Below are 27,975 nucleotides of genomic sequence, written 5' to 3'. Positions count from 1 at the left end.
TCTATTATTACGGTACACCTCTTTGTGTCTGAGGACTGCGAGAAAACTACCTGACCGCCGCGTTCGTCGAACGAGTCATTTTCAAACTAGTAACTACGCGGCTTTTCGTTACGATTACGGAAAGTGCTGCTTGTCCGGTCACTGACATGAAGCCTTCAGACCTCTCATACAGTGTTTTAGACCACTTCCCTTACGATCTGCTGTGGTTAGTCTCATTTCCTGGCCCCAGCTCTCAGGACCGCAGCTACATCTCAGCCAGTCAGGAGCAAAAAAAACATTTCACCACGTCGTCCTAAACACTCTTAAGGGATCGTTAATTATTCAAATACGTTTACGAAAGCGTCTCTCTGCGTTCGATTCCTTCGAGGGCTTCGGAAGGAATGACGTCTTTGATCACGCACGATGCGTCAGCAGCGGTTATGTGGCCTAGCAGGCTCTGTCCGGAAGTCACAGCATGTGTCGTAGTCACGTGAACACCAGAGTCGTCGGGATACCCGAAACTTGAAATGTCTTCTGAGTAAAAGACAGTGAGGTGTACCACAATTGGACAATAATCATTAAAAAATAAATAAATTAATGAATATTGTAATGCGACTAGATAATTTCCCAAAAACAGCACATCCTCAAGCATGTTATTCCTCTTATCATTTCTATCTGTTACACGACGTCGTACCTTTTTATTCGTTTATTGTCTTGTTTTGTCGAATGTCTGCGAAACAGGTTAGGTCTTTCCTCTCTCGCTCTCGCTCTCTCTCTCTCTCTCATAAAGTTAATAAAACATTAATGCAGGTGTTACAAAGCAGAAGTGCACTTATTTAACACCTCTGTTGGACTCCTAGCTGTCACGATGCCATCGTTGTCAAATAAACAGCTCATTATGGCTTTAATTCTGTCGTTTTGTCTGGAATCACTGAATCACTCTTATAACAAAGCAGCCTTTCGAGACCATGCTTTCGTTATGAGCACATTATTGTGGAACTGTGTAATGCTTGACACTTTGTTAGCTCAACACTGAATTGAAGTTGAGGCAGATAAATATCCTGCCGTCCCCCCCCCGGTCCCCTCAGCTGAGCTGTAACGTTAGATGGTGAATACTTGGCCAGCTCATGTCGAGCATGACTGGCATGCCTGCGCTTGGCTTTATAGAGCCATATTGATGTTTTTCCAAGCCCGTGCCAAAGCTAGCAGAAGTTGCTGACTGTGCCAAGGCGGTAGGTGGAGACAGATGCTACCTGTCCTGTGTGCTCTTTTCATCCAAATTGCTCCCAGTAATAAAGCGATAATGATAATGCATCTGAAAAGCAATTCTACAACTATACTTGTGCAGCAGTTGGATAATAAATCTTATTTTCCCCCCCATTTCATCCCTGAAGGCTTTGTTTATCTCGGACTCCATATGCATTTCGTTAGATCTTGAGCTCAGAATAAAATAGGGAAACTATTTACTGTATAAAATTTCATTCACAGATGTTTGGACGTGTCTAAGCGCTGTATTCATTTATATTAAGGACGACTTAAAGGTGCTTCAAGTACGATTAGGCTTTTCGAATGATCCCCGCCCACGTTCGCAGAGCTCCGCCCCCATAATCTTCAACGGCCTGTAGATTGTCTACGGGCGCGTCTCAGTCAGCTGTCCTAGTTCGGTATCCGGGGCACGGATCAGGGAGTCTCAATCGCAACGTTCGATATAAGCTAACAAATTTATATGACGTATTAAACTTACCAATATTTTTAAGTCTGATATTTTTGGTGATGTTTTACAACGCGAGTACGTAGTCATGTCACTGGAAATTGAGTCATCAGTGTCCCATTGCGTAGTGAGACGGGGTCCTTAACCAGTGCCCCATCTCATGTACACCATATTCACAACCTAGGGAGCGGATCGAGACACACCCTATGACTGTCAGGAGGCACATCCAAACCCAAACAAGCTTTCCGGACCGGAAGTCAGTTTTCCAAATGGGTTTTCTCAGCGATTTTATGCACTTTCACTAAGACCACGACTTAATCCATTTTTTTTTTTTTTTAATAAACATTTACATTTTTACACTTTTTTTTATACACATATCTTCTAGATTATTTGTACAAGTAAGGAATAATAATAAAAAGAATATTTCACCTTTAAATTACTTGTGTATAAAGAATCTGAGCTTGAACTAAAAGAATTAGTTCTGCATGCTTTCTCATCTGATTGCTCTGACCTACAGATGTGATCCAACAGCTGTATTTCTGGATTTTAATTGGTCATTAGTTGTAAAAGGCAAGGCCGTTATTTGCGTCGGCGAATTGTGCTGACCGGCTTGTGTATTATTTTGCACACAGATTTATCTGTTCTCATTATATTTGCTGAAGGTCCCCCCCCCCCCCGCCCCCCATCTTCAGTTCTTCATCTATTTCCTAAAGTACTATGAAAACATTTGAGACAGGAGCTTGCCATCACCTTCACCGCAGCCTAATACCGTAAATCAAGTCCGATCCCAATCCAAGTTGTTTACCGAGTTAACGATATAGAATTCATGGGGAATTTATTTATATCTGGTGCTCCGCCTTTGTTTTGAATGTGATGAATAGGCTCTGAGAGGTTTTGATGAAGAAAACATCAGATGTGTAGATTAGACACACAAGCTGGTCCAAGGAAAACAAGTCATGTTCTGTTTCTAAGCCAACTTTCTTCACTAGTGTTTCTGATACTTGGTTTTGTCACGATGAGAAATTCAGATTGTCAGACACCATCTTTCCGTATGTTGCGTTGCATTTTATTTGCTTGGAATGTGAACATTTCCTCATTCCCTCATTTCCTCGCTCTCTCTCTCTCTCTTTCTCTCTCTTTCTCTCTCTCTCTCTCTCTCTGTTTTTTTTCATGCAGTTGCATCACCACAGCAGCTGTGTTCTGTAGACAGAAGCCTTGGATTTCTGCATTTGCAGTGTGCTTTGTTGGATTTGGTATTACTTAGTCTTTATACACCAAAACGCACATATGCAGAATACACAAACACTAAGTATGACTCAGTTTAGCAAGAGAGAAAGACATGTTACTCTGCTGCATTAAAAGACATTTCAAATAATGGAAACATGAATGAGCTCGTAAAGTAACTGACTGGGGTTTTGTATGTAGATTAATGAGTTTGCATACATGTCATTTTAGGTGTGTACTGCATGTATTTATGAATTAAATGTACAGATTGGATTAGAAACCAAGCTAACTGCCATCAGCTCCAGTTTCCATGACAACTAAAGGCCTAAGCAAACGTTAGCTTGGGTGTAGAAAGGAATTTTTTTGGCATGCCTGATAAAATGAGACTAAATAGGACATAACAGTTAAGACCGTTCTTACAGGAGTTTACATTTATATACATATATCTATATATGCATGCATATATATGTATATATATATATATATATATATATATATATATATATATATATGTATGTATATGTATGTATGTGTATATATATATATATATATATATATATATATATATATATATGTATGTATATATATATATATATATATATATATATATATATATATGTATGTATATGTATGTGTATATATATATATATATATATATATATATATATATATATATATATATATATATATATATATATGTATATGTGTGTGTGTATATACTCCTTTATGAGTATACATTATACAATATGAATAACATCTATACAAAACCTTTACATCTTTTTCATATGCAGTACATCATATTACTTGCATTCATTTGTATTATTATATTATTTCTTTTTTTTTTTTTGTTCTTGGTTGACAGTGGAGTCTGTGTAGCATTTCTGTACCACCAACGCAGCCACTATATAGCAATAGATGTGACTCCTCTCAGGCGCTTGACCTTTGTGATTCTTTAAAACAACTTCCGCACTGACATCGGAAAGATCGAGAAACTGTGTATGAGCCCTGCTTATTATAGTCCTCAGAGTCAGAATGCAGTACTCTCAGGCTTATCAAAGCGTGTATTGTGGTGGGCAATATGACAAAAATATACATACACATACAGTTGCAATCAAAATAATTCGACCCCCATTGCAAATCAGGTTAATTGTCAAAATGTACAGACTTTCAGCTGTTTGCAATGAACAAATCGATCAGAAGCTATTGAAATAGATCAGCACAATGAATGCTTCAAGTGGTTTCCCCAAATTCAACTGAAAATGCAACTTATAATGATTTCTCCAGTCTCAAAATGATTCAACCCCTTCATGGCAAGTGTCTTTAGTACTTAGTAGAGCACCTTTTGCTGTTATGACCTGCTGCAAATGAGATGCAGAGCTTCTGGCAGCGTTCCTGAGGAATCTTCTCCCGTTCCTCATGAGCAGTGTCCTCCAGTTCAGGTTTGCGTGCTTCAACCACTTCTTCAAATCCTACCGGAGATTTTCTATGGAGTTGAAGTCAGGTGACTGTGACGGCCCTGTAGAATCTTCCAGGACTTCTTCTGCAACCAAGCCTTGGTGGAATTTGAGGTACGCTTGGGATCATTGTCCTGTTGGAAGGTCCGATGACGCCCGAGCTTCAGCTTCCTCACAGACGGCGTGACATTTTCTCCTAGGATTTCCTGATACTTCAATGAATCCATCTCACCTTCCACACGCTGCAGGTTTCCAGTGCCAGAGGATGTAAAGCAGCCCCAGAGCATCACCGAGCCTCCACCATGCTCGACTGTGGACAGAGTGTTCTTTCTTCATTCTTCTTCCTCCAGACATACCGCTGATCCATCGTGCAGAAAATTTCCAGTTTTGTTTCATCACTCCGCAGAACAGAATCACAAAACTTCTGTTTCTTATTTATATGACTTTGAGTGACTTTTCTTGTGCTTTTGGGTCAGTAGTGGTGAACGTCTTGGAGTTCTGGCATGGAAACCTTCTGCGTTTAGTACGTTCCTTACTGTGCTCACTGGAACCTCAGTGCCTGTTACACCAAGTCTCGCTGCAGGTCTTTTACAGTCACTAGAGGGATTTTCGCAACCTGCCTTCTCAGATATCTGGTTGCAGCTGTTGATAGCTTCCTTTTTCTGCCCCGTCCAGGTATTTCATCCATTTTCTTTCCCTAGCCAGTTCAGGTATTTCATGTGTTCCAGCTTATGTAATGAAGCACTTGATTAGTTGCATCAGGTGTGCTTGAGGCAACACCTGTTTTCCATATGTATGCTGTTGTGAGGGATTCTATTCAGGCGGTGAATAATTTTGAAACTGGAGAAATCATTATAAGTTTCAGTTGAATTTGCTTATTGCAAACTGCTAAAAGTCTGTAAATTTTGACAGTGAGCCTGATTTGCAATGGGAGTTGAATAATTGTGATTGCAACTGTGTGTGTACGCACATATCTACACAATCAGCCATAACATTAAAGCCACTGACAGGTGAAGTGAATAACATTGAGTATATTGTTACATTGGCACCTCTGAAGGGGTGGTATAGTGAACAGTCAGTTCTTGAAGTTGACGTGTTGGAAGCAGGACAAATGGGCAAGCGTAAGTATCTGAGCGACTTTCACAGAGGCCAAATTGTGATGGGTAGGCGACTGAGTCAGAACATCTCCAGGACAGCAGGTCTAGTGGGGTGTTCCCGGTATGCAGTGGTTAGTAAATACCAAAACTGGTCCAAGAAAGGGGAACCGGTGACAGGGTCATGGGCGCTCAAGGCTCATTGATGCGCGTAGGGAACGAAGGCTAGCCTGTCTGGTTTGATTCCACAGAGCAGTTTCTGTAGCACAAATTGGTGAAAAAGTGAATACTGGTTATGACAGAAAGGTGTCGGAACACAGTGCAGTGGAGCTTGCTGTGTATGGAGCTGTGTAGCTGCATTCCGGTCAGAGTGACCATGCTGACCCCTGTCCACTGCCAAAAACACCTACAATGGGTACGTGAGCATCAGAACTGGACCATGGAGCAGTGGAAGAAGGTGGCCTGGTCTGAAGAATCACATTTTCTTTTACATGATGTGGACGGCCGTGTGCGTGTGCGTCGCTTACCCGGGGAAGAGATCTCACCAGGATGCTCTATGTGAAGAAGGCAAGCTGGTGGAGGCAGTGTGATGCTCTGGGCAATGTTCTGCTGGAAATTCTTTGGTCCTTGCATTAATGTGGATGTTACTTTCACACGTACCACCTATCTACCGTGATACAGACCAAGTACACCACTTCAAGGCAACAGTATTCCCTAATAGCAGTGGCTTCTTTCAGCAGGATAATGTGCCCTGCCACACTGCAAAAATAGTTCAGGAATGGTTTGAGGAACATGATGAAGAGTTCACGGTGTTGACTCGGCCTCCAAATTCCCCAGATCTCAATTCGAACTAGTATCTGTGGGACGTTCTGGACAAACAAGTCTGATCCATGGAGGCCCCACCTCACAACTTACAGGACTTAAAGGATCTGCTGCTAACATCCTGGTGCCAGATACCACAGAACACCATCTTGTGGAGTCCATGACTCGATGGGTCAGAGCTGATTTGTAGGCGCAAGGGGGACCTACACAATATTAGGCAGGTGGGTTTCATGTTCTGGCTGATCGGTGTATATACAAACCGCCAGCCTTTCAGTAATGTTGCACTTAATACAACTGTTTATTATTAATAAACAAACATAATAAATGATGTTTTTGTAATTTTATTCAAAATACAGTTTTTTTTTAACTTAATGTTTTCCTTTGCTATATGCATAACATTATTAAAAAAAATGAAAATAATTAACATTGAAAATTAGAAAAAACGTACAACATTTCAACATAACATCAGCTACTTCCAGTCTGTAATTAGAATTTTTTTTTAATCTAATAAAAAAATATATATCACGATATTTCAGAAAAGTGTATTATGGCATCATATATCACGATAGCGATATTATATCATCGTCATATTGCACAGCCCTAGGCTCTCAATATATACATTAAAAAAAATATATATATATATATATAACATTCTACTTTAGGTTTCGATTGTGTGTACTCAATAATTAAGTGTGCTCATTTAGATACTCTTATTGCATTATGTCTGTATAGTATTGCACCAGCCTTCTATCGCGCTCCTCATACACCACAGTCGTGTGATATACTGTATTCTATCTAGGCATCAGATATTTATATATATATATATATATATATATATATATATATATATATATATATATATATATATATAAAATAAATTAAAAAAAAACACGAGTTTCTTAGCCTCTAGATATCCTGATTTGATCCCCAGGCTTAATTTCTGTAACAGCGGAAATACTTGTGGATCATATTTTTATATATTACACTGTATTTTGGCATTTTTCTTGCCAACAAAGAACGAGTGTTGGGGTCAAAGGGTCAGTGTGCGTTTCTTTGAGAGCTTCACTGTGCTGTTTGTTCTTGAGCAATCGTGTGAGTCGTTCACACTGCCTTTGTTGTCCCACAGTGTGTCCCATCGCCTGATCAGTGAGTGTCGGACAGAATCGGCGTATACGGTATCGTCCTTGTTTGAGTATGCAAGCGTGTCTCTCTCCTGTCTCCGTTTCTTTTTCTTTCTTTCTTTTTTTTCCCCCATCCATAATCCATCCATTTCCTTTTTGCGCTGTTCATTTTCATTCGCGTGCAACAACAAAGCGAAAGATATTTAAACCCAGGAAATACAGATGTTGCTTCAAATACTTCCTTATTTCTGTCATGGCTGTGAGAGTGGTGCAAAGAATCGGAACTGATTGTAATTGTTGGGCTTTTTGTGAAGACGATGCCGTCATTTGTCGGTTGCGTGCCTTATGCATGGGCTAGGTGTGGGTGAGAGTGTATAGTAACTCAAAGCCGGCTGTCTCCCGGCCAATTGTTATTTGTCGTTTAATCGACTCTTTAGGTAGCCTGTTTTTAGATGTGTGCGCGTGTACGTGTGACGTGCGAGACAGATGGTGCGAGCATATGGTTTGCAACTTGTGATTACCTGCTGCAGCCCTTCTCCAGCTTTCCTGCTCACACACCCAAACGGGAGTTGCGGCCACCCCCCTTCAAGAGGTAAAGACATTTTAATGTCCGTGAGATGTAGCCTACGGTGCGGTAACGCAGACTGATGGCTGTTGTGACACCGTGCTTAGCTGTACCACTACAGGGATCATACTCCGTATAAATGATTACAGCGCCAGGATTTAAGGAGTTATTTCAATATTTTTTTTATTGTCCTGTTATGGCTGTGCAGTTTTAGCCACCGAATTAAAATAGCATACAGGGAGGGGGGAAAAACCCCCCCCCACCAATTGCAGACAGTGGATAAATATTCCTGGCGTTGGACATGTATTGTGACAGACTGCGCTAATATACAGTGATATGCTGGGACTGTCACATAGCCGACGCCCATATGCTTCTCCACACAGTCGTGAAGCTGTGAAATTGGGGTGTACCCTGATCTAGCTTCATGAATTTAGACATAGAAATATACGTCTCTAATTTCCTTCCTCGCTGTTTACCGAGAGGTGTAAGCGTATGTAAAATATGCAAATGAAGCTGCCGACATGTGTTCCATATTGTACTGTAAATATGGTGAAATCCTCATTTGCTGGTGTTGGGAATGAGAATTGACTTCTTGTTTTCGCTTGTGCAAGAAATTACAAGCCCCCTCCTTGTTAACATTTAAAAAAGCTTAAACAAAAGCTTAAAATGAGCGAATTTAATTGTTTAAAAAAAGAACCACCATGTTGTCTTTCATATCTTTTGATGTTATTGCTCCAGGTTTTCCTCAGTTACAGGTACTGACTGCTGGTCTTTCCTGCTGAGTGAAAGCAAATCTGATTTGTTTTAATTAAAAAAAAAAACAAAACAAAAATGAAGAAGAAGAATATCTTTTGCACCTGTCCTGTCTCAGCAGTGTTGCTTGTAAAAGTTTCTTAGATACACTATATGTCCAGAAGTTTGTGGACAACCGCCCATCATGCTTGTGTGTGCTTGTCCAGATTTAGTTCCCATTCGCTGTTATAATAACCCGATCCACTCTCCTGGTAAGGCTTTCTACTAGAGTTTGGAGCGTGGCTGTGGGGATTTGTGCTCATTCAGCCACAAGAGCATTAGTGAGGTCAAGCACTGTTGTCGGGTGAGGAGGCCTGGGGCGCTATCGCTGTCGGTTGAGGTCAGGGCTCTGTGTAGGACACTCGAGTTCATCCACTCCAGACTTGTCCAACCACAGGTTTGGGCCTCTTAGTTCCAGTGAAGGGAAATTGTAATGCTACAGCGTACAAAGACATTCTGTACAATTGTGTGCTTCCATTTTTGTGGTAACAGTTTGGATATATAGACTAAGTACTTGGGTTGTTGGAGCAACAATTTACTGTACCTAAACTAGAGATGCACCGATACTACATTTCTCACCGATACTGATAGTTCTGCCTTTTATACCTTCTTTTAAATGAATAATAATCAATTCCACAATTCTGAAGTAAATGCAAATAAAAACTTTATTCTCTCCATTTCAGCAAGTTGTTTGGTCTCATAAACATTAACACATGACTCTAATTAACATGAACACATGAACTCAATTCTGAAGATTAAAGTAAGATTATACACTTATTGAATGTTATTAATTCATATGAACATTGACTGAAGTGTAAAAATCCTCCTGTTAATCTCACATTCACTCTCCACAAACACAAGCGTTTCTACTTCATCATTAACATCAAACTGGTCATATATAATATCAACTTTTTATATCTTAACATTAACTGGATATGAAATACACTACTCTACAAATATATTTTTCTGTACAATATATACTTTTTTGTCAACTCGTCTTCATTTAAATCTCTCAGCAGTGTACTGGAGCTTTAATTCAGCTTGAGCAGCGCGGGGGGATAATTTCGACTCGATGCTGAAACTCCCGCTTCACTGCTGCAGTGTAAAATATTATCAGTGCAGAGATTACAGAGATTACAAACTGCAGTTTTCTCATCATTCCACACACGAGACATCATCTTCACACACAGCACGAAATCCATGTGTTTTCCCACCGAAACATCACACTCCATAACGCACAGTTTTGTTAAGTTGACTTTGAGTCCTTTGAAGTTGAGCAGAAAAGCATCTTAGAAGGAACACCACATCGATCTTTGAGGCGGATACACTCCAACAGCAGAAGACCACATTCTTATCCTCTCCTGTCAGATAAGAATAGGAATCTGAAGACTGGTTAAAATGGGGAAAGCACAACAGAATTTAGCATCAACAGCATGAATCCATGGACCCAACCTGCCGTGTCAATGGGTGGTGGTGTGATGGTGTGGCCTTCCCAGTTAACGGATCTGAATCCAGTAGAACACCTTTGGGATGTGATAGAACGGGAGATTTGCAGCATGACGGTGCAGCTGACCAATCTGCAGCAAGTATATAATACAGTCATGTCGACATGGACCAGAATTGTGGAATCCATGCCATGGGTTTTCTGAGAGTTCAACTAAGCGACCTGTACGTCCCATTTGCATCTCTCATATCAAACTTTAATCTCATTATCACATCGGAATCAAACTCCTACCAAGTCCCTGCCTCTTCACACGCCACTACTGGTCACTACTTCTGAAGTGCTCAGGATGCCCAATCAAGACCCAGCAGAGACTGGCACATCCTTGTGATTCAATCAAAGCATTCCCAGTTGTACAGTAATGGACTCGCAGGAAGTGCGTCACAGGGTCCGTCCTGATATAAAAGGTTCACAGACCACAAGTGACTAGCGTGATAATTTTAAGAAGCATGTCATCACAGTATACTATATCCATTCTTGAGTTCCTTGCTTGTTAAAGTAGCATGAAGTGTAATGCCATTTGCAGCATGCAATCAGGTTAGGGGGGGAATACAACAACGGCGAGTGTTTCCTTTTTGTCTGAGCTTCAAAGACGTTCGCTAATCTGCTTGCGTCTTTAATTGTGAACTCAGTAGGAGGAGCTGCTTGTCGGTGGAATAAAGTTACTGGTCCAGAAGTAAAGTGATGACCACGGTTATTCCCGGCTTTTGGTTCGAAGATGCCGTCCTCCCTCCTCTTTCTGCACAGCTTTTAATTCTGTGGGGGAGAAAGAAAGAAAGAAAAAAAAAAAAAAAAGCCCCTTGTTCTGACAATAGATTTTTTTTTTCTGCCATATGTTTAGCTGACATCTTCATCAGGTTCACAGCAGGTTACCTTAGTTAACTCACACACGACTGCTTGATGGGATTTTCTCCCAGTTCCTTGACTCGCTCACACAAAGTCTCGATGAGGCCCAAAAGAAAACCCAAGACCCTGCAAGTGGGCCACTCACAATGGCATTATTGTGGGTGTTAAGTAGCTGCAGCTTCCTCTAACAGGCTGCCTCTTTGCACAGACCTGTTAGCAAAGGCAGACAATGGCTTTGTTCTGGGGCATCGAGTAGGCTAATCCACACTACGACATACTGTGAAATAAATCTTTTATAGATAAGGGGAGGGGATAAAGGAGGGGGGGTGGGGGGAGACAAAAAGAAGACCGTGCCAAGGAGGGTGAGAGTTCAGCAGTTTAACCTCTGGCCGAGAACGAGAGGAGAGGATGATGCATGTTGTCAGGGTTTACATGGTTGTTTGTCCTATGGTGTCACCACAAGATATTAAAATAATTTTACTGAAGTGCATGCAAACCTCCAAAGTTTCACCAAAGACTATTGGGAATTTGAGGTTGATCTTATTAACCCTTTCACGCATCCGTGTCCACACTTATGGATTTAAGTCAACGTAATTTAAAAAAAAAAAAAAAAAAAAATACATGATGTAATTCACCTCCAGATTACTTGAGAGCATTCCTTTCATTTAACATGAATCATTATCAAGATTTCTGTGCTTTCTAGACTATTTGTTGTCATTAGTGCAGCATGTCTCCAGTAAATCTTTACTAACTTTATCTATTAAAACGGAACCCCCCCCCCCAAACACCCCTCCCCCCAAACTTGTGTTCCTACAACACTACCCAGAATAATGTACTTCGGCTTTAACATAAACATGCTATAATTAAGAACTATATCACTTTGTAAATGGCTTGTTACAGAGTGCATATCAGCCAAAAGCTGTTCTAGCTCTTATTCATACACACACACACACACACACACACACACACAAATAAAAAATCTAATTGAATTTACTTTGTTCAAATGCGTACGCTGGTTCCACACGGGTGAGCTGAGTTATGTGAACACAGTTTTGTTTTTCTCGTACATCTATAATGAGATCATCGTGTATTTCCGAAGCCGTGAATAAAACTGAACCCTGATCATGTTAACACGTGATACTCGCTCGACATAATTCAAACTCGGAATTAGAAATTTGTTTCAATTAAGTTTGACTGTAAACCACGCAAATCACTTTTTGATGAGAAACCATGAGCTTAAATCAAGAGTTTGGTACATTTTCTTAAAAAGAAAGAATGCACAGGCGAGTTCAGCAACACCGGAAGACCACGGAAGACAACTAAAGTGGAAGAACTTCCTCGTTGAAGAAAAACCCCTTCACAACATTTCAGCCGAGTCAGGAACGCTCTGGAGGGGGTAGGCGTATTCTACACTTAAGAAACACCTTCGTGAATGTAAATACAGAGGGTTTACCTCAAGATCTAAACCGCTGGTTACACTCAAGAACAGAAAGGCCTGATTAGACTTTGCTAAAAAAAAAAAAACAACAACAACAACCCAGTTCTGATGCAAGATTAACTTGTAGCAGAATGATGGGAAGAGAAGAGTATGGGGAAGGAAATCAAAGGCTCATGGTCCAACACAGACCACATCATCTGTCAAACATGTGGAGGAAGTGTTAGGGCATGGACATGTACGGCTGCCGATGAAACTGGGTCACTGGTGTTTATTGATGATGTGACTGCTGATAGAAGTAAGCAGGATGAATTCTGAAGTGTATAGAGCTATACCTTCTGCTCAGATTCAGTCAAATGCTGCAAAACTGATAGGACGCTGCTTCACAGTACTGATGGATAACGGCCCAAAACATACCACGCAAGCAACCCAAGAGCTTCTAAAAGAATGGAATGTTCTTAAATGGCAACCGAGTTGAGCTGCTTTTCACTTACCGAAGACAAAACTGAAGGCAGAAAGACCCACACACAAGCAGCAACGGAAGGCGGCTGCAGTAAAGGCGGCCTGCGAAAACATCGCAAGGGAGGAAACTCAGCATTTGGTGATTGTCCATGAGTTCCAGATTTGCATTCAAGTGTTAAAAATAATCCTAACATTTATAATTGTTAGTTTGTCCAATTACTTTTGAGCCTGTGAAAATGGAGGGACTATGAGAGGTTTTTAATTGTAATTCAGTTGTTTGCCCAAACAGGTCATTTTCATTTAGACACTTGGTCAGTGCATTGTCACATAGGTATTATTTCATCATGTTAATGTCTTCATTGTCGTTTTAATATAGTAGAAATAAGTACAAATGAAGAAATGTCTTCTATGAGCATGTTTGGGCAGACATTTTACCGTCAGTGTAAGACTGTTCTGACTATTCAAATAAATAATTATAACTGAAAATGTCGAGTAATGAAACAGAGAAAGCGTGGCAATCGGTTAGGGCTGCAACTGACGAGTATTTTGATAACCGATCAATCTGTCGATTATTTCTTCGTGTTGATCGATTAGTTGGATTAAAAGGCCAATTTTTATTTTCTGTATTTAAAAAAAAAAAAAAAAAAAAACCCAAAAAACCAACAAAACAAAATGTTATTTCACATTCTGCCCGATGTTGTCCTTCAACAATTGTGCAACGTGAAGGCTATGAAAAAGGTATTAAATGTGTCTATGTGGACTATATTGTACACTGTGCAAAGGATTTAAAAAATAATATTAACGTTATATAAAATATATATATATATATATATATATATATATATATATATATTACACAGTATCTCACAAAAGTGAGTACACCCCTCACATTTTTGTAAATATTTGATTATATCTTTTCATGTGACAACACTGAAGAAATGACACTTTGCTACAATGTAAAGTAGTGAGTGTACAGCTTGTGTAACAGTGTCAATTTGCTGTCCCCTCAAAATAACTCAACACACAGCCATTAATGTCTAAACCGCTGGCAACAAAAGTGAGTACACCCCTAAGTGAAAATGTCCAAATTGGGCCCAATTAACCATTTTCCCTCCCCGGTGTCATGTGACTTGTTAGTGTTACAAGGTCTCAGGTGTGAATGGGAGCAGGTGTTTTAAATTTGGTGTCATCGCTCTCACACTCCCTCATACTGGTCACTGGAAGTTCAACATGGCACCTCATGGAAAAGAACTCTCTGAGGATCTGAAAAAAAGAATTGTTGCTCTACATAAAGATGGCCTAGGCTATAAGAAGATTGCCAAGACCCTGACACTGAGCTGCAGCACGGTGGCCAAGACCATACAGCGGTTTAACAGGACAGGTTCCACTCAGAACAGGCCTCGCCACGGTCAACCAAAGAAGTTGAGTGCACGTGCTCAGCGTCATATCCAGAGGTTGTCTTTGGGAAATAGACGCATGAGTGCTGCCAGCATTGCTGCAGAGGTTGAAGGGGTGAGGGGTCAGCCTGTCAGTGCTCAGACCATACGCCGCACACTGCATGGCTGTCATCCCAGAAGGAAGCCTCTTCTAAAGATGATGCACAAGAAAGCCCGCAAACAGTTTGCTGAAGACAAGCAGACTAAGGACATGGATTACTGGAGCCATGTCCTGTGGTCTGATGAGACCAAGATAAATTTATTTGGTTCAGATGGTGTCAAGTGTGTGTGGCAACCAGGTGAGGAGTACAAAGACAAGTGTGTCTTGCCTACAGTCAAGCATGGTGGTGGGAGTGTCATGGTCTGGGGCTGCATGAGTGCTGCCGGCACTGGGGAGCTACAGTTCATTGAGGGAACCATGAATGCCAACATGTACTGTGACATACTGAAGCAGAGCATGATCCCCTCCCTTCGGAGACTGGGCCGCAGGGCAGTATTCCAGCATGATAACGACCCCAAACACACCTCCAAGATGACCACTGCCTTGCTAAAGAAGCTGAGGGTGAAGGTGATGGACTGGCCAAGCGTGTCTCCAGACCTAAACCCTATTGAGCATCTGTGGGGCATCCTCAAACGGAAGGTGGAGGAGCACAAGGTCTCTAACATCCAGGAGTGGAAGAGGACTCCAGTGGCAACCTGTGACGCTCTGGTGAACTCCATGCCCAAGAGGGTTAAGGCAGTGCTGGAAAATAATGGTGGCCACACAAAATATTGACACTTTGGGCCCAATTTGGACATTTTCACTTAGGGGTGTACTCACTTTTGTTGCCAGCGGTTTAGACATTAATGGCTGTGTATTGAGTTATTTTGAGGGGACAGCAAATTGACACTGTTACACAAGCTGTACACTCACTACTTTACATTGTAGCAAAGTGTCATTTCTTCAGTGTTGTCACATGAAAAGATATAATCAAATATTTACAAAAATGTGAGGGGCGTACTCACTTTTGTGAGATACTGTATATATAAATAAAAAAACCAACTGATTGTCCACAAGCTTTAAAGCAGGAGTTAAATCACCATATTAAAAACGCTAAAGTTTTAAGTGGTAAGAGGTTGAATGTTCTGCAGTAACACACACATTCACTCATCTGAACACAGTAACGTTACTTTATTCTGTAAATGTACGACGCTTCTTACGTTTATATACAATTACAGGTTATAACCCCATTACAGTTACTGCTCTCATAAACACACAATTACTTTTGTTTCTAAATATAGATAAATATCGCATTAAACAGCATATTTGATCAGAATGAATATTTTAGTCCGAGTTATTGCATGATGTTTGATGTACGCGTGGACTCGCGCTCATGCAGTGAAGTTTAACGGAGACTCGCTCGCTGTCAGGACGAGACTTTATGTAAAATGGAAATACTGGCGAGAATTTCTAACATTTACAGATAAGGATATAAAGGTAAACATGTGATTTGTGCACTGAAGAAAACACGTGTGGAACACATTAAACGGCACACGCGTCTGTCGCAGCGTCCGACGCGACGAGCCGCGTTAAGACCGTGACAGTGACGCCACAGACCCAGCTAATCCATAATGACCTTCATTGTCGGTTATTTTAATTATCGAATAGTTGTTGCAGCTCTACAATCAGTGTCGCTAAGGTGGATTAATGGGAGGAAATTTTCCCTCATTTTTTATCTTGCCCCATTGTGTCATGTTCGGGAACCTGAAACTTGATCTGTACTGTTTTCTGTTTTCTTTTTCTGGACCAAATATATTTTGTCGAAGAATATTTGATAGTCTGGGTGACATGTGATATTCAGGACAGCACTAAATAAAAAAAAGGTCACGGGATTTTGATGATCGCTCTTATTTTGTTAACAGTTATTAAGATTTCGCGGATTCTGCAAGGGGTGTGCAAACTTTCGGGCACGACTGTACGTCCAAACAGTTTGAGATTCCTCATTTCACACTTGATCCATAATGAAAACGAACACACGAGCAGGTCTGTTAATGCGCAGCGACAAGCACGCAGTTAACCTGTGTGTGTGTGTGTGTGTGTGTGTGTGTGTGTGTGTGTGTGTGTGTGTGTGTGTGTTATATCTATTATTGCAGTATCTATGCTCTGGTAGTATCTCTATCCAGAGGGCCGACAGACAGACACGATAAAACGTGGTGTCAGCTGTGATAGTACGCTGGTCCGTCTCCACTACTCACCTATTAACCCGTTTCCCCCTGCCTGGGCTCCATCAAAGAGACGCATATCGACTTGTAAAGTTAAGCATCCCCTGGTTGGCCAAACATTGATTAAAGGCTGACCTGCACTGCCCATGCCTGGGGGTGCCAGTGTGTTGCCATACTGTCGAAGGTTAGCTGGGTTCGAAGGCCTTCGGGGATCGATACTCGCGAGCCTGCTCTCGGCTACACTTTCGGCGTGATGCAGTCGAAAATAGCTCGCTCCTCAGAGGTGATTTCAATTCTCACCCATTAGTCTCCTTCTGCGGCCCAGTCAAATGACTTCGTCCAAGCCGACAGGGGCGCGCGAGATTGTTTTCCCCACCTTCACCGTCCTAAACACGTTTTAAGACCTACTCAGGTGGTCACTTTGGTACAAAGAAAGCAGGGATGGTTACATATAACACTGCCAATGCTTTCAAAACTCGTGGGACCCTGTACAGGCTTACATACAGCCATTCGATGGGTTTTTTTTTTCTTCATCTTCTTCTATTTCTTCGAAAGTATCGCTCACAGCCCAAAGACGCCAGAATGAAAAAGTTGTTTAAAGTATGAAAAATCGAGTACCACGTTTCTAAATCTTGTATGCGTTAGGCTTGTGTGTTGTACTAGTAAATGTATTTTAGTATACTAAAAGGTTCAGTGTACAACTCGTGCTTGTTTCCAGCTTTTTATGCTAATGTATGCGTCCAGTACGTGTGTGTGTGTGTGTGTGTGTGTGTGTGTGTGTGTGTGTGTGTGTGCGCGCCGACTTGGGGTAGTTCACAGACCTGCTGGGAACAGGCATGCTCTCATTGCGCCAAGCTCAGGGGGGGCAGAAAGAAGGCTGGTAGGGAGGGTGCATATGTGTGTGTGTGTGTGTTGGACGGGGGATTAAGCAGCCTCAGGTCTGTCACGGTGACATTTCTCTCTGGCTCAGCAGTAGGGGTTAGGTTTCCCCTCGTAACCTTCAACTTTCAGCCTTAACCCATTAATCCCCTTTGTGTCTGTCCGCCCCGTGCATTTCGCCCTCACGCAAAAACCGCTAACAATATGGCAGTGGGAGCCGGCGGAGGCAACGTGCCTGGTTCTCTTTGACAGCTTTTCACCCTCAGACAGGGGCCTTTATCTCACCACACTCCCTTGTGTAACCCCACCTCAAAAAAAAAAATAGGAGACAGTTGGAGACTAAATCAGAATGAACAATGATCTTGGCCCACTATTTTCCACTGATTAACAGATCAATTGTCCCGTCTTCGGTGGATTCGGCGACTGTAAGCCAGCCATAAGTATCAACTTTTTGGGCTTCTTTTAACTCCAGCTACTCTTTTTATATATATATATATATATATATATATATATATATATATATATATATATATATATATATATATATATATATATATAAAAAAGGTTCCTCTAGTGGAAATACTCCTGTACCCGCACACCTACTTCAGTATTAAAACTATGGAACGTTTTTGATCAGATATTAACATTTCAGCCCAGACTAGCGAGCGAATCTCATTCGGAGTGGACAGTGAGGAGTGGAGCTTTATGAAAAGAGCTCATCTGAATTTTGGCCTTTTCATGTCAGTCCGCTATGGTGAGGGAAAAATCCCATAGGGAATGAGATTTGCAAGTTTTGTTCATATGAATAAGCATGCATCTTGAGGTATGGTTTATTATGAGACCCTCCAGGATATGCTCCACAGAAGGTGTATTGTTGAGGAGTGGGGGTGTGTTTGGGTGGGTGGGTGAGTGGGTGGGGGGCTTCCATGTGCCTTGTTTATACCCCTCCTTCTCACCGTTCCGCTTTCTCTTCTGTTCTACTTGTACCTAATTTCTTCCTTAACTCTGCCCTGGATTTGTGCCACGTCCATCTCCTTATTCTCAGCAACCTCTTTTCCTATAGCTTCCTCTCTCCTCGATCAGATCGCATTTCCACTTGTTTTGTTTTTCCTCCCTGGCAGTGGTTCTCATCCTCTCACCCATAAAATCAGCATAAAATTGACCTAACTCTGCCAGATAAGATGAAGGGTTTACGCTCCCTGGGGAGACGGATATTTGGTCTTTGTTAAAAAAAAAAAAAAAAAAAAAATCTTAAGACGGAGTCTGTGAAATCCTGCGAGGGGATTATGTAACACACCTTGGTCTTCCCTTTTCTCCCTTCTAGCATCAGGTTAGTTCCACTGTCTAAAAGTAAAAGCCCTACTATTGAGGAAGGACCGTAAGGTAAGAATAGGAGATGATGATGATGATGATGATAAGAAGGATGAGGGTTGCTTGTGGTCTGTCAGGTTTCCTCTCAGAGTGTTTGATGGAGATGTTAAATCATTGAACGTGCTCCACATGGCCTGTCACAGTAATGATTATTTTATTATAAAGAATGAGTAATAACTGTAAATGTTAAGAAGATCCATTCAACAGAAATGTATGAATCTAGCTCTCCTGTAAGCAACATTTTAAGTAAGGGGGGGGGGGGGGGGAAAGAAAAAAAAAGATTTGATTGCGAACCAGTGACAAATCCTGTTCCAAACTAGGCTGCTTCCTTTTTAAAGCCTGTCCTTAAAGAGGATTAAAAAAAAAAAAAAAAAAAGAAGGAGTGCAGCATCTATTCCACAGAGTCAATTTGTTTTCTCATTTCATTAAGTAGGAAGACGGAGAGGTGTATGGTTCCTGCGCATCCTGGGGCTCGCTGCCTGGCTGTTTGCTCCTTTTAATTGGCCTCCAGTAAACCGCTGTGTGATCTTTAGAGTCTCACAGCAGTGCTGGTTTCGTGTCTGAGGTTGCACAGGCTTGAATATTATTTTGCTAATGTGTAGCATATGTCTAAAGTTAAAAATCATTGATTTGATAAAAGGTACTTAACTTTAGACCTGCTGTGTATTTACTGGTTGCCTCAAGGTGATTTTATTGTATATTCACAGCTGTGGATGTGTCTTGGATGTGTGCGAGGGTTAGTCAAACGAAAACATTAAGAGTGTGACATAAATTAGCAGCCGGAAGAATATATATATATATATATATATATATATATATATATATATATATATATATATATATATATATATATATATATATATATATATCTTTTTTTTCTACCCCTCTGGACGAATTGGAAAAACGAAATGGAGATTATGTAGAGAAATGATTCACTTTTGTGCAAAAAAAAAAACAAACAAACCCCAAAACATATAATGTTTCATATATAATCCCAAAGTCTCATACTCTTAACTGTAAGATTAGCGAATAATGCGTTACGTTATCTTCAGAACGAAATCTAAAAATTTCATACATTTTTATATATCTTTGGGCCTTGCCATGACTGATGATATTAGCATATGCAGAGCTGATCGTGCTCCTGCGCTCTGCCGCAGTGTGCCGGCACACAGGAGAAGCCACCCTTTGCCCCCCCACCCCTTTCATTAATATGTATGTGTTCTGAATGGTGTGCATGGCGTTGTGCAGCCACTGATTAATGCTGTCTGTCAATTGCTTACAGATCCGACAGTGCTGTGGAAGTTCCCCCAGGACTTTGGAGACCAGGTTGGAAACAGCACAACTACCCCCCCCCCCCCAACTTCTCTCCCCTCCCTCCCTCTCTCCCTCCCTGCTCCTTTGCTCGTTTCTGTTCAAATGGACCTCACCACCTTGTCCGTGAACACCCCCCCCCCCCACCCCCTTCCTTCTGTGCTGCCCCACCATATTTTTTTTTATCTTTCCTTTTCCTCAGTGGTTACTAAAAAGGGGGAAAAAACAAGATGCAGGTCATCAATGGTAGATTTCTGCCACAAAAAAACGAGAAAATGAGTCATAATTTCAAAATACTACCTTTTTTATTTTGTTAGTATGGATCCGAGAAGACGATATGACTTGTGATCACAAAATTATGACTTCTCTCATAATTATGTCTTAGTATTTTGAAATTCTGACTTTGTGTCTCATTATTATGCCTTGTCATCTCATTATGACTTAGTATCTCAAAATTCTGAGACGATATCTTGAGATAGGAGACGATATGTTCAAATTGTGACTTGGGATCTCATCATTATGACTCAGTGTCTTGAAAGTATGACTTTGTACCTCATAAGTATGACTGTCTTACAATTATATCTCATATCTCATAATTATGACAGTGTCAAGAAATGATTACTCGGTTTCTCATCGTTATGACTTTGTATCTCATAAGTATGAATTCCTCTCTTAAATATGAATTGGTATCTTGAAATTACGAGATAGTATCTCGAAGCTATGACAGTGTTGAGAAATGATCACTTGGTATCTCATAATTTTGACTTAGTATCTTGAAATTATGACATTGTATCTCATAGGTATGACTTTCTTATCACAGTAATATCACAGTATCTCAAAATTATGATAGATTATGGTACTTAATGTCTCGTATCTCATAATTCTTGCCTGTGTCAAGAAATTATTAGTCGGTTTATCATCACTATGACTTAGTATCTTGAAATGATGACTTTGTATGTCATCGTTCGGTTACCTGTTATCTTACACTTATGGCTTAGTATGTCAAAATTATGACTTGATTATCTCATATCTCATACTTATGACAGCGTTGACAAATCATCACTTAGTATCTTGAAATTTTAACTTTGCGCCTCATCCGTATGAATTTATTTCAGAATCACGACTTGGTATGATGAAATTATGATTCCGTATGTCATAATTATGACCATCTCATAATTGTGACTTATTATCTTGAAATTCTGACTTGATATCTCACGATTAAGGCTTAACATTTCATAATCACGTCTCAGTATCTCATAGTAATGAGACTACTCACAGGATTTAAAAAAACCAAAAAAAACCAAAAAGTGGTGGAAATGGACATCCTGAGATATAGAGCCAGACTGAAAAATCTGAAGAGCTAAACAGTTTAAGAACAGATTCCAACAGAGCTTCAGCGATATGGTTAATTTGTCAGGTTTAAATATGATGAAAATGTCTATAAATATATGAGCTGTCACACTTTTAATTTGCGAATTAATAATAGTGCATGAGCAGCACTTGGCGCTATACAAGAGTGTGAAATGTTTGTATAAAATGGAGAAAGTGCTTGTATTTACTGTAAGAATAAACAGCAAATATAACATTTATAAAATGTATATTTTCTCTTAAAAATGTGGCAAAATTATTGGCACGCCGAGAAAATCTTTTTAAAACTGTACTGCAAACTTACATATATACTTATTCCTATGCATTTTTTTTTAAAGGGAGAGAGTTTGTTTGAATTTCTTTACATTTTTTAAAATAGTTCATCCAAAAACTGTATTGTTGTCTTTGAACCCGAGCACACATGGAGAAAACCAATTGAAATCTGTGCCAATAGCTGCTAAGGCTTCTATTATATGGACATTTACACTCTCAAATGAATATTATTTATTTATTTATTTATTTTTAATCAGGCAGCCACAGTAAGAACTAACTATTTGGTGTTCGCTAAATACAAACGCATTGACGTGCACAAAAAGTAATACTGAAAAGTCTTGGTGAAAACAGTTAGCATTTACTGGTGGACTGTTCGGATCAGATTTGGCCACAGTTTGTACTGGTTTTAACCCGGAAGTAGATTGGACAGTCAGTCAGTTTGGTCTGGCTACCCTTATTTTAATTGGTCATCTCCTTCACAAGTGCATGCACGTTCTACCAAAGTCCTAATTGGTTCGACGGGAAGAAATCCAGATACATGACCGAATAACCCTTATTCTATGAAATTCAAATCGAGCAAGTTCTCCAGTGATCACCGAAATGCACTCCAAAATAAGAAGGCTAGCCTTGTTTATCATTTATCACCATCTTCTGTCGTTCCACATTTTGCATGTACCACAGAACTAATAACATACAAGGTGCGAACTCTACACAAATGTAGAAATAACACACACAGTGGGGGGGGATATAAGTATTGAACGCGTCAACATTTTTTTCAGTAAATATATTTCCAGTGAGGTTATTCACATGAAATTTTCACCAGACATCGGTATTCACTCGAGAAATCCGGAAATATAAAGAATTCACAACATTAAAGTCCATAAATAAAGTTCTGTGTAATAAAGAGGAATGACATGGGGGGGAAAAAAGTATTGAACACGCTAACTGAAATTTATTTAATAGTTTGTGGAGAAGACGTTGTTTGTAATGACGCTTCAAGACGCTTCCTGTATGAAGAAATTAATCAGCCGCAGTATTCAGGTGTGATTTTGGCCCGTTCTTCTAAACATATTGTCTTTAAATCCAGTATTTCATAGGCTTGTCCAAATGAGTTGTAGCAAACTTTAAACGAGCTTCGACATGCCTTTTCTTTAGTAATGGAGTCTTGCGTGGTGAGCGTGAGCAGTGGAGTGCACTGCCTATTGTTTTCTCTGTGACGATGGCACCTGCTGCCTCCAAGTGTTTCTGGAGCTCTTTCCGAGTGGTCCTTGGCTCTTGGGCTTCTCTTCTGACTATTCTTCTGACTCCCTGGTCAGAAATCTTGTGAGGAGCTCCTGTGTGTGGCCGGTTGATGACGGAGTGATGTTGCTTCCACTTGTGGATAATGGCGCCGATGGTGCTTACTGGAAGATTCAGAAGTTTTGAAATACGTCTGTATATGATTCCATCAGTATGTTTAGCAAAGATAAGGTTGTGAAGGTCTTGGGAGCGCTCTTTGCTTTTACCCATCATGAGATTCTTGTGTGACACCTTGGTAACGAAAAGCCTTTTTATAGACCATCAATTTACTAACCCAGCTGATATTAACTTGCACAGATGGGGGGTATAATTACTTACAGATTTCAGCTGGTTCCTTGCCTTGCCTTGCCTTGGAGAGCTGCTTTTTCTTACGTGTTCAATACTTTTTTCCCGTGTCATTCCACTTTATTACACATAACTTTATTTATGTACTTTAATGTTGTGAATTCTTTATATTTCCGGATTTCTTGAGTTAATACTTATGTCTGGTGAAAATTTCATGTGAATAACCTCATTGGAAATATATTTACTGGAAAAAATATTGACGTGTCTAATACTTATTTCCCCACTGTATTCTGATAAGGTAGAGGTACCAAAGGGACTTAATTGCTCATTTGAAATGTAATAATAATAAGAAGCAGAATCAGTGTAATTAATATTTGGGCAAGGCTTTTTTTTCCCCTCTCCCTAAAACTTAAACAGCACCAGGCTTCCTCCTGTAATTTCTGCAACTCCAGATTATTTAGATTTTTTGAATATTCTGCTGAATACGCTCCCGCATATTCAAATATTCTACACGCGTAAGAGAATTCAATACATATTCATCGCAATAATAATTTAATAAAGGAAGCCCAGCGGTAGAATGCAGATTATGTGAAAGACTCTTCTGTTGGACTATCATCCTATCATTTTATTGCAGTTTGCTGCCTCTGTGTCATTTTTATCATCTTTGCAAATATTTTATTTTATTTTATTTACTTCAGCTTCGCGCCGAAATCTTAACGGGGATTTCAAACCATAGGAATGTTCCTAGGTAGAAAAATCTTAGTTCTCGAAGAAGGATGAGCTGTCTGCTGTAAACATGCACAGTCGAGTTGACGAAGTGTATTACCGTGTTTTTAAACCTCTTCATTTCGATTTCAGACGATACAGTAGGACGATGTCCGACAGAAGACTCTTTCATATGATCTGTATGCTACTGCTGGATTCCATCTATTAAATTACGATGAATTATATTCTGGACTTCTCTTAACCTTGCAGAATTACCGGAGGAAGCTAGGTGCTGTTTATCTTTTTATGGAAAACGAAAGGCTTGCCCAAATATAAATTACGGGAATGTTTATGATAATTATGGTGGTCATTTTGAAAGCAGTGTTTGCAGAGAAGATTGCAGCATCTAGCAAAACTTTTCATTTTGTCTCCCCATAGATTTATGCTCTAAATAAATGATCGTATGTATTGTCCGTTTTTATAATTTCTGCTTATTTTCACGGCTACAGTTCATCGTAATGAACAGCTCAGCAGAAAAAAAAAAAATCCACAGCAGCGGTAATAGTTTGCATTGTGTTGTTGGTGTATCAGTGGGGAAAATATACAGTAGATATTAACCACAGTCTCAGGAGCTCTTTGAGCCGGTAGATGAAGTTAGACGTCTTTGCGAACACGCGGTGAGACTTCCGACTGATGTGAATGGTTTGAGTTAGCAGGTCTGGGATGTCTCGTAGAAAGTAAAACTTGTTCCTTGCAGATTTCCCTTCATCTGACGTTTGCACTGTTGCAACTGCTTACACTGTGAAACTGTAAGAAAACTGTAATGTTGGCATGCTCACATCAACTCAAAACACAAACAGCTGCTGTGTTGATGGGTCTGGGGCTTCACGCACTCACAACTTTCCTCACATCCAAGCTCATGCAGGCTTTTATTTCTCACCTCTTCTTGGAAGAATGCTACTTGTAAGGAGGGATTTAAGACCCCTGAGATCGGTCTTATGTTTTCTGAGTCTGGCTTTGTTTTCTACTTTTACTAATGAACATTAGTTAACAAAGGCTATGATGATGATGATGATAACTGAGTGAGCATAGTCAATGAGGACTTAGTATCTCATAAGTATGACTTGGTATCTCATCATTATGACTTAGTGTTAAGAAATGATGGCTTGCACCTCGTAATTATGCCTTTATTATGGTAAATGGTTTACAAACTAATGACAGCAGAGCTGCCATGCAAGGCGCTTGCCTGCCATTGGGAGCAACTTGGTGTTCAGTGTCTTGTGTCCAAGGACACTTTGGCATGTGGAGTCACGCGGGCCGGGAATCGAGCCACAGCCGCCCGTTATTAATTATGACTTAGTATTTCATTTAGTACCTCACGCATGTGACTTGTCTCATAATTCTGACTCAGTATATTGAAATTATGACTTATTATCTCATAGGTATGACGTACTATCTCATAAATATGACTCAGTATCTCATACAGGTGCATCTAAAAAATTTGAATATCGTGGAAAAGTTAATTATTTATTTTTTTTTAAATTGAATTTAAAATTCCAGGATCTCAAAATATTTGAATAAAGAATTAATAATACAGAAATGTCGCAGTGTCGTACTCTTAGTGTCAAGCCACTCCTGAACCAGCGACAACGGCAGAAGCGTCTTACCTGGGCTAAGGAGAAAAAGAACTGGAACGTTGCTCAGTGGTCCAAAGTCCTCTTTTCAGATGGAAGTCAATGTTGCGTTTCATTTGGAAATCAAGGTTCCAGAGTCTGGAGGAAGAGTTTAGAGGCACAGAATCCAAGCTGCTTGAAGTCCAGTGTGAAGTTTCCACAGTCAGTGATGATTTGGGTTGCCATGTCATCTGCTGGTGTTGGTCCACTGTGTTTTCTCAAGCCGAGAGTCGATGCAGCGTCTACCAGGAGATTTTACCGCACTTCATGCTTCCATCTGCTGACGAGCTTTATGGAGATGCTGATTTCCTTTTCCAGCAGGACTCGGCACCTGCCCACAGTGCCAAAACTACTAGTAATTGGTTTGCTGACCGTGGTGTTACTGTGCTTGATTGTCCAGCCGACTCGCCTGACCTGAACCCAATAGAGAATCTATGAGAGATACCAGACCCAACAATACAGACGAGCTGAAGACCGCTATCAAAGCAATCTGGGCTTCCAGAACACCTCAGCAGTGCCTCAGGCTGATCGCCTCCATGCCACACCGCACTGATGCAGTAATTCCTGCAAAAGGATTAAAGCCCTGACCGAGTATTGAGCGCATAAATTAACATACTTTTCACAGGGTCGACATTTCTGTATTATAAATTCTTTATTTGAATATTTTGAGATACTGGATTTTTGATTTTCGTGAGCTGTAAGCTGTAATCTTCAAGATTTAAAAAAAAAAAAAAAAAAAAGGCTTGAAATATTTCACTTTATGTGTAATGAATCTAGAACATATGAAAGTTCCACTTTTTTAATTAGATTACGGGAAAAAAAAAAAAAAACTTATGACTTGGTATGATCATTATGACTTCTTATTATGAGAAATTATGACTTGGTAACGTGTCATTATGACCTAGTGTTGAGAAAGTATGACTTGGTATCTCCTATATAAGACTTAGTATGTTGAAATTATGACTTAGTACCTATCTCATAAGTATGACTTGGTATCTCATACATATGACTCGACTTGAATCTTGACTTGAATCTCACCTCTGTCGTACTTCTTGGAAGAATGCTACTTGTAAGGAGGGGTTTAAGACCTCTGATATCAGTCTTATGTTTTTCTCAGTTTGGCTTCACTTTCTATTCTTACTAATGAACATTAATTAACTAAGGCTGTGATGATAGCCGAGCGAGCGTAGTCAGGGAAGACTCTAACGCTAAGCAGTTGAGCTGAGCAAAGAACAGCTTTGGTGCTGAGCTGAAGGAACGCCGGCCGTGGGGCTAACTGAGAAGCTGAGACAAGGAAAACCATGGCTCTGAGTGAGCTGAAATAATTCGGTTATTGTTGTGCCTTGGGTGTTGCAGTTGGGATTTCATTTTTTTTATTTTATTTTTTATTCTTTGGAAATGTAAGGGTCATATTAATCCCATGCAGCTAGCTAACTCTTCATGTGACTATACAGAAATGCAGGTGCTGGACGAGGTCCATGTAGACACAGTAACACTATATGCTTTTTAAATAAAAGAAATTTTAAAAAATCAGGTAAAAGAACCAGTGGGAACGTAAATTATTGAACAAAAATTGTATAATCATTGATCTGGTGTTTACAGGAGTTTGTCTTACTCACATTCACATCATTAAAAGTAGCTACAGATGGATAAAAAGTACAAAGTGTTGTTGTTTAATGAATAAAATATCTAACCGTTGGTGAATTACGAGTGAGTAAGAGGAACAACATTACATTTTTGGACCCATAACATTTTGGGATGTGATGTTATGGGTAAATAATCAATTCCGGGGGTTGTATGAGAATCCTACACTATTGTCGATGCTTCTGAAAGTCATTTACATCAGTGTCTAGACTCTTCCCATCTGTTTAAAGAGACAGACTTGATGTATGTAAACATTTCTGATGTAATGAGTTAAATCTGAAATAAATCTGCCTTTAATCAGTTGTTTTAAAACAATCTCTGCTGTCAGCAAAGCTGACACCCTAATTGGCTTGCCAAAAGAGATGTATGATGGCATAGACTGAAACCTAAACTAAAGACTGGTTCGTGAATGGGCTTTTCCTCTAGTACACTACATGTGGTAGTTAATATCATATTGTATGTAGTGCACATATTTAGAGAGAGGGAGCGATTTGAAATCCAGCCAGTGTGCTTGGTTTTTTTT

General features: G+C 40.1%; 1 protein-coding gene across 1 annotated transcript in view; it reads left to right on the top strand.

Annotated features, from left to right (window-relative positions):
- dennd1b (DENN/MADD domain containing 1B) overlaps nt 1–27,975 on the top strand; it is a 108,491-nt gene that overhangs the window by 8,369 nt on the left and 72,147 nt on the right. The window contains exon 3 of the mRNA XM_053635168.1: nt 20,177–20,220. Coding sequence (XP_053491143.1) covers nt 20,177–20,220 — 44 coding nt within the window. The remainder of the gene's footprint in view (nt 1–20,176; nt 20,221–27,975) is intronic.

The sequence above is a fragment of the Ictalurus furcatus genome, chromosome 10, assembly GCF_023375685.1.
Source record: "Ictalurus furcatus strain D&B chromosome 10, Billie_1.0, whole genome shotgun sequence".
Lineage (NCBI taxonomy): Eukaryota > Metazoa > Chordata > Actinopteri > Siluriformes > Ictaluridae > Ictalurus > Ictalurus furcatus.
Note: the sequence above shows the minus strand (reverse complement) of the source record. Positions and strands in the feature narration are given on the sequence as shown.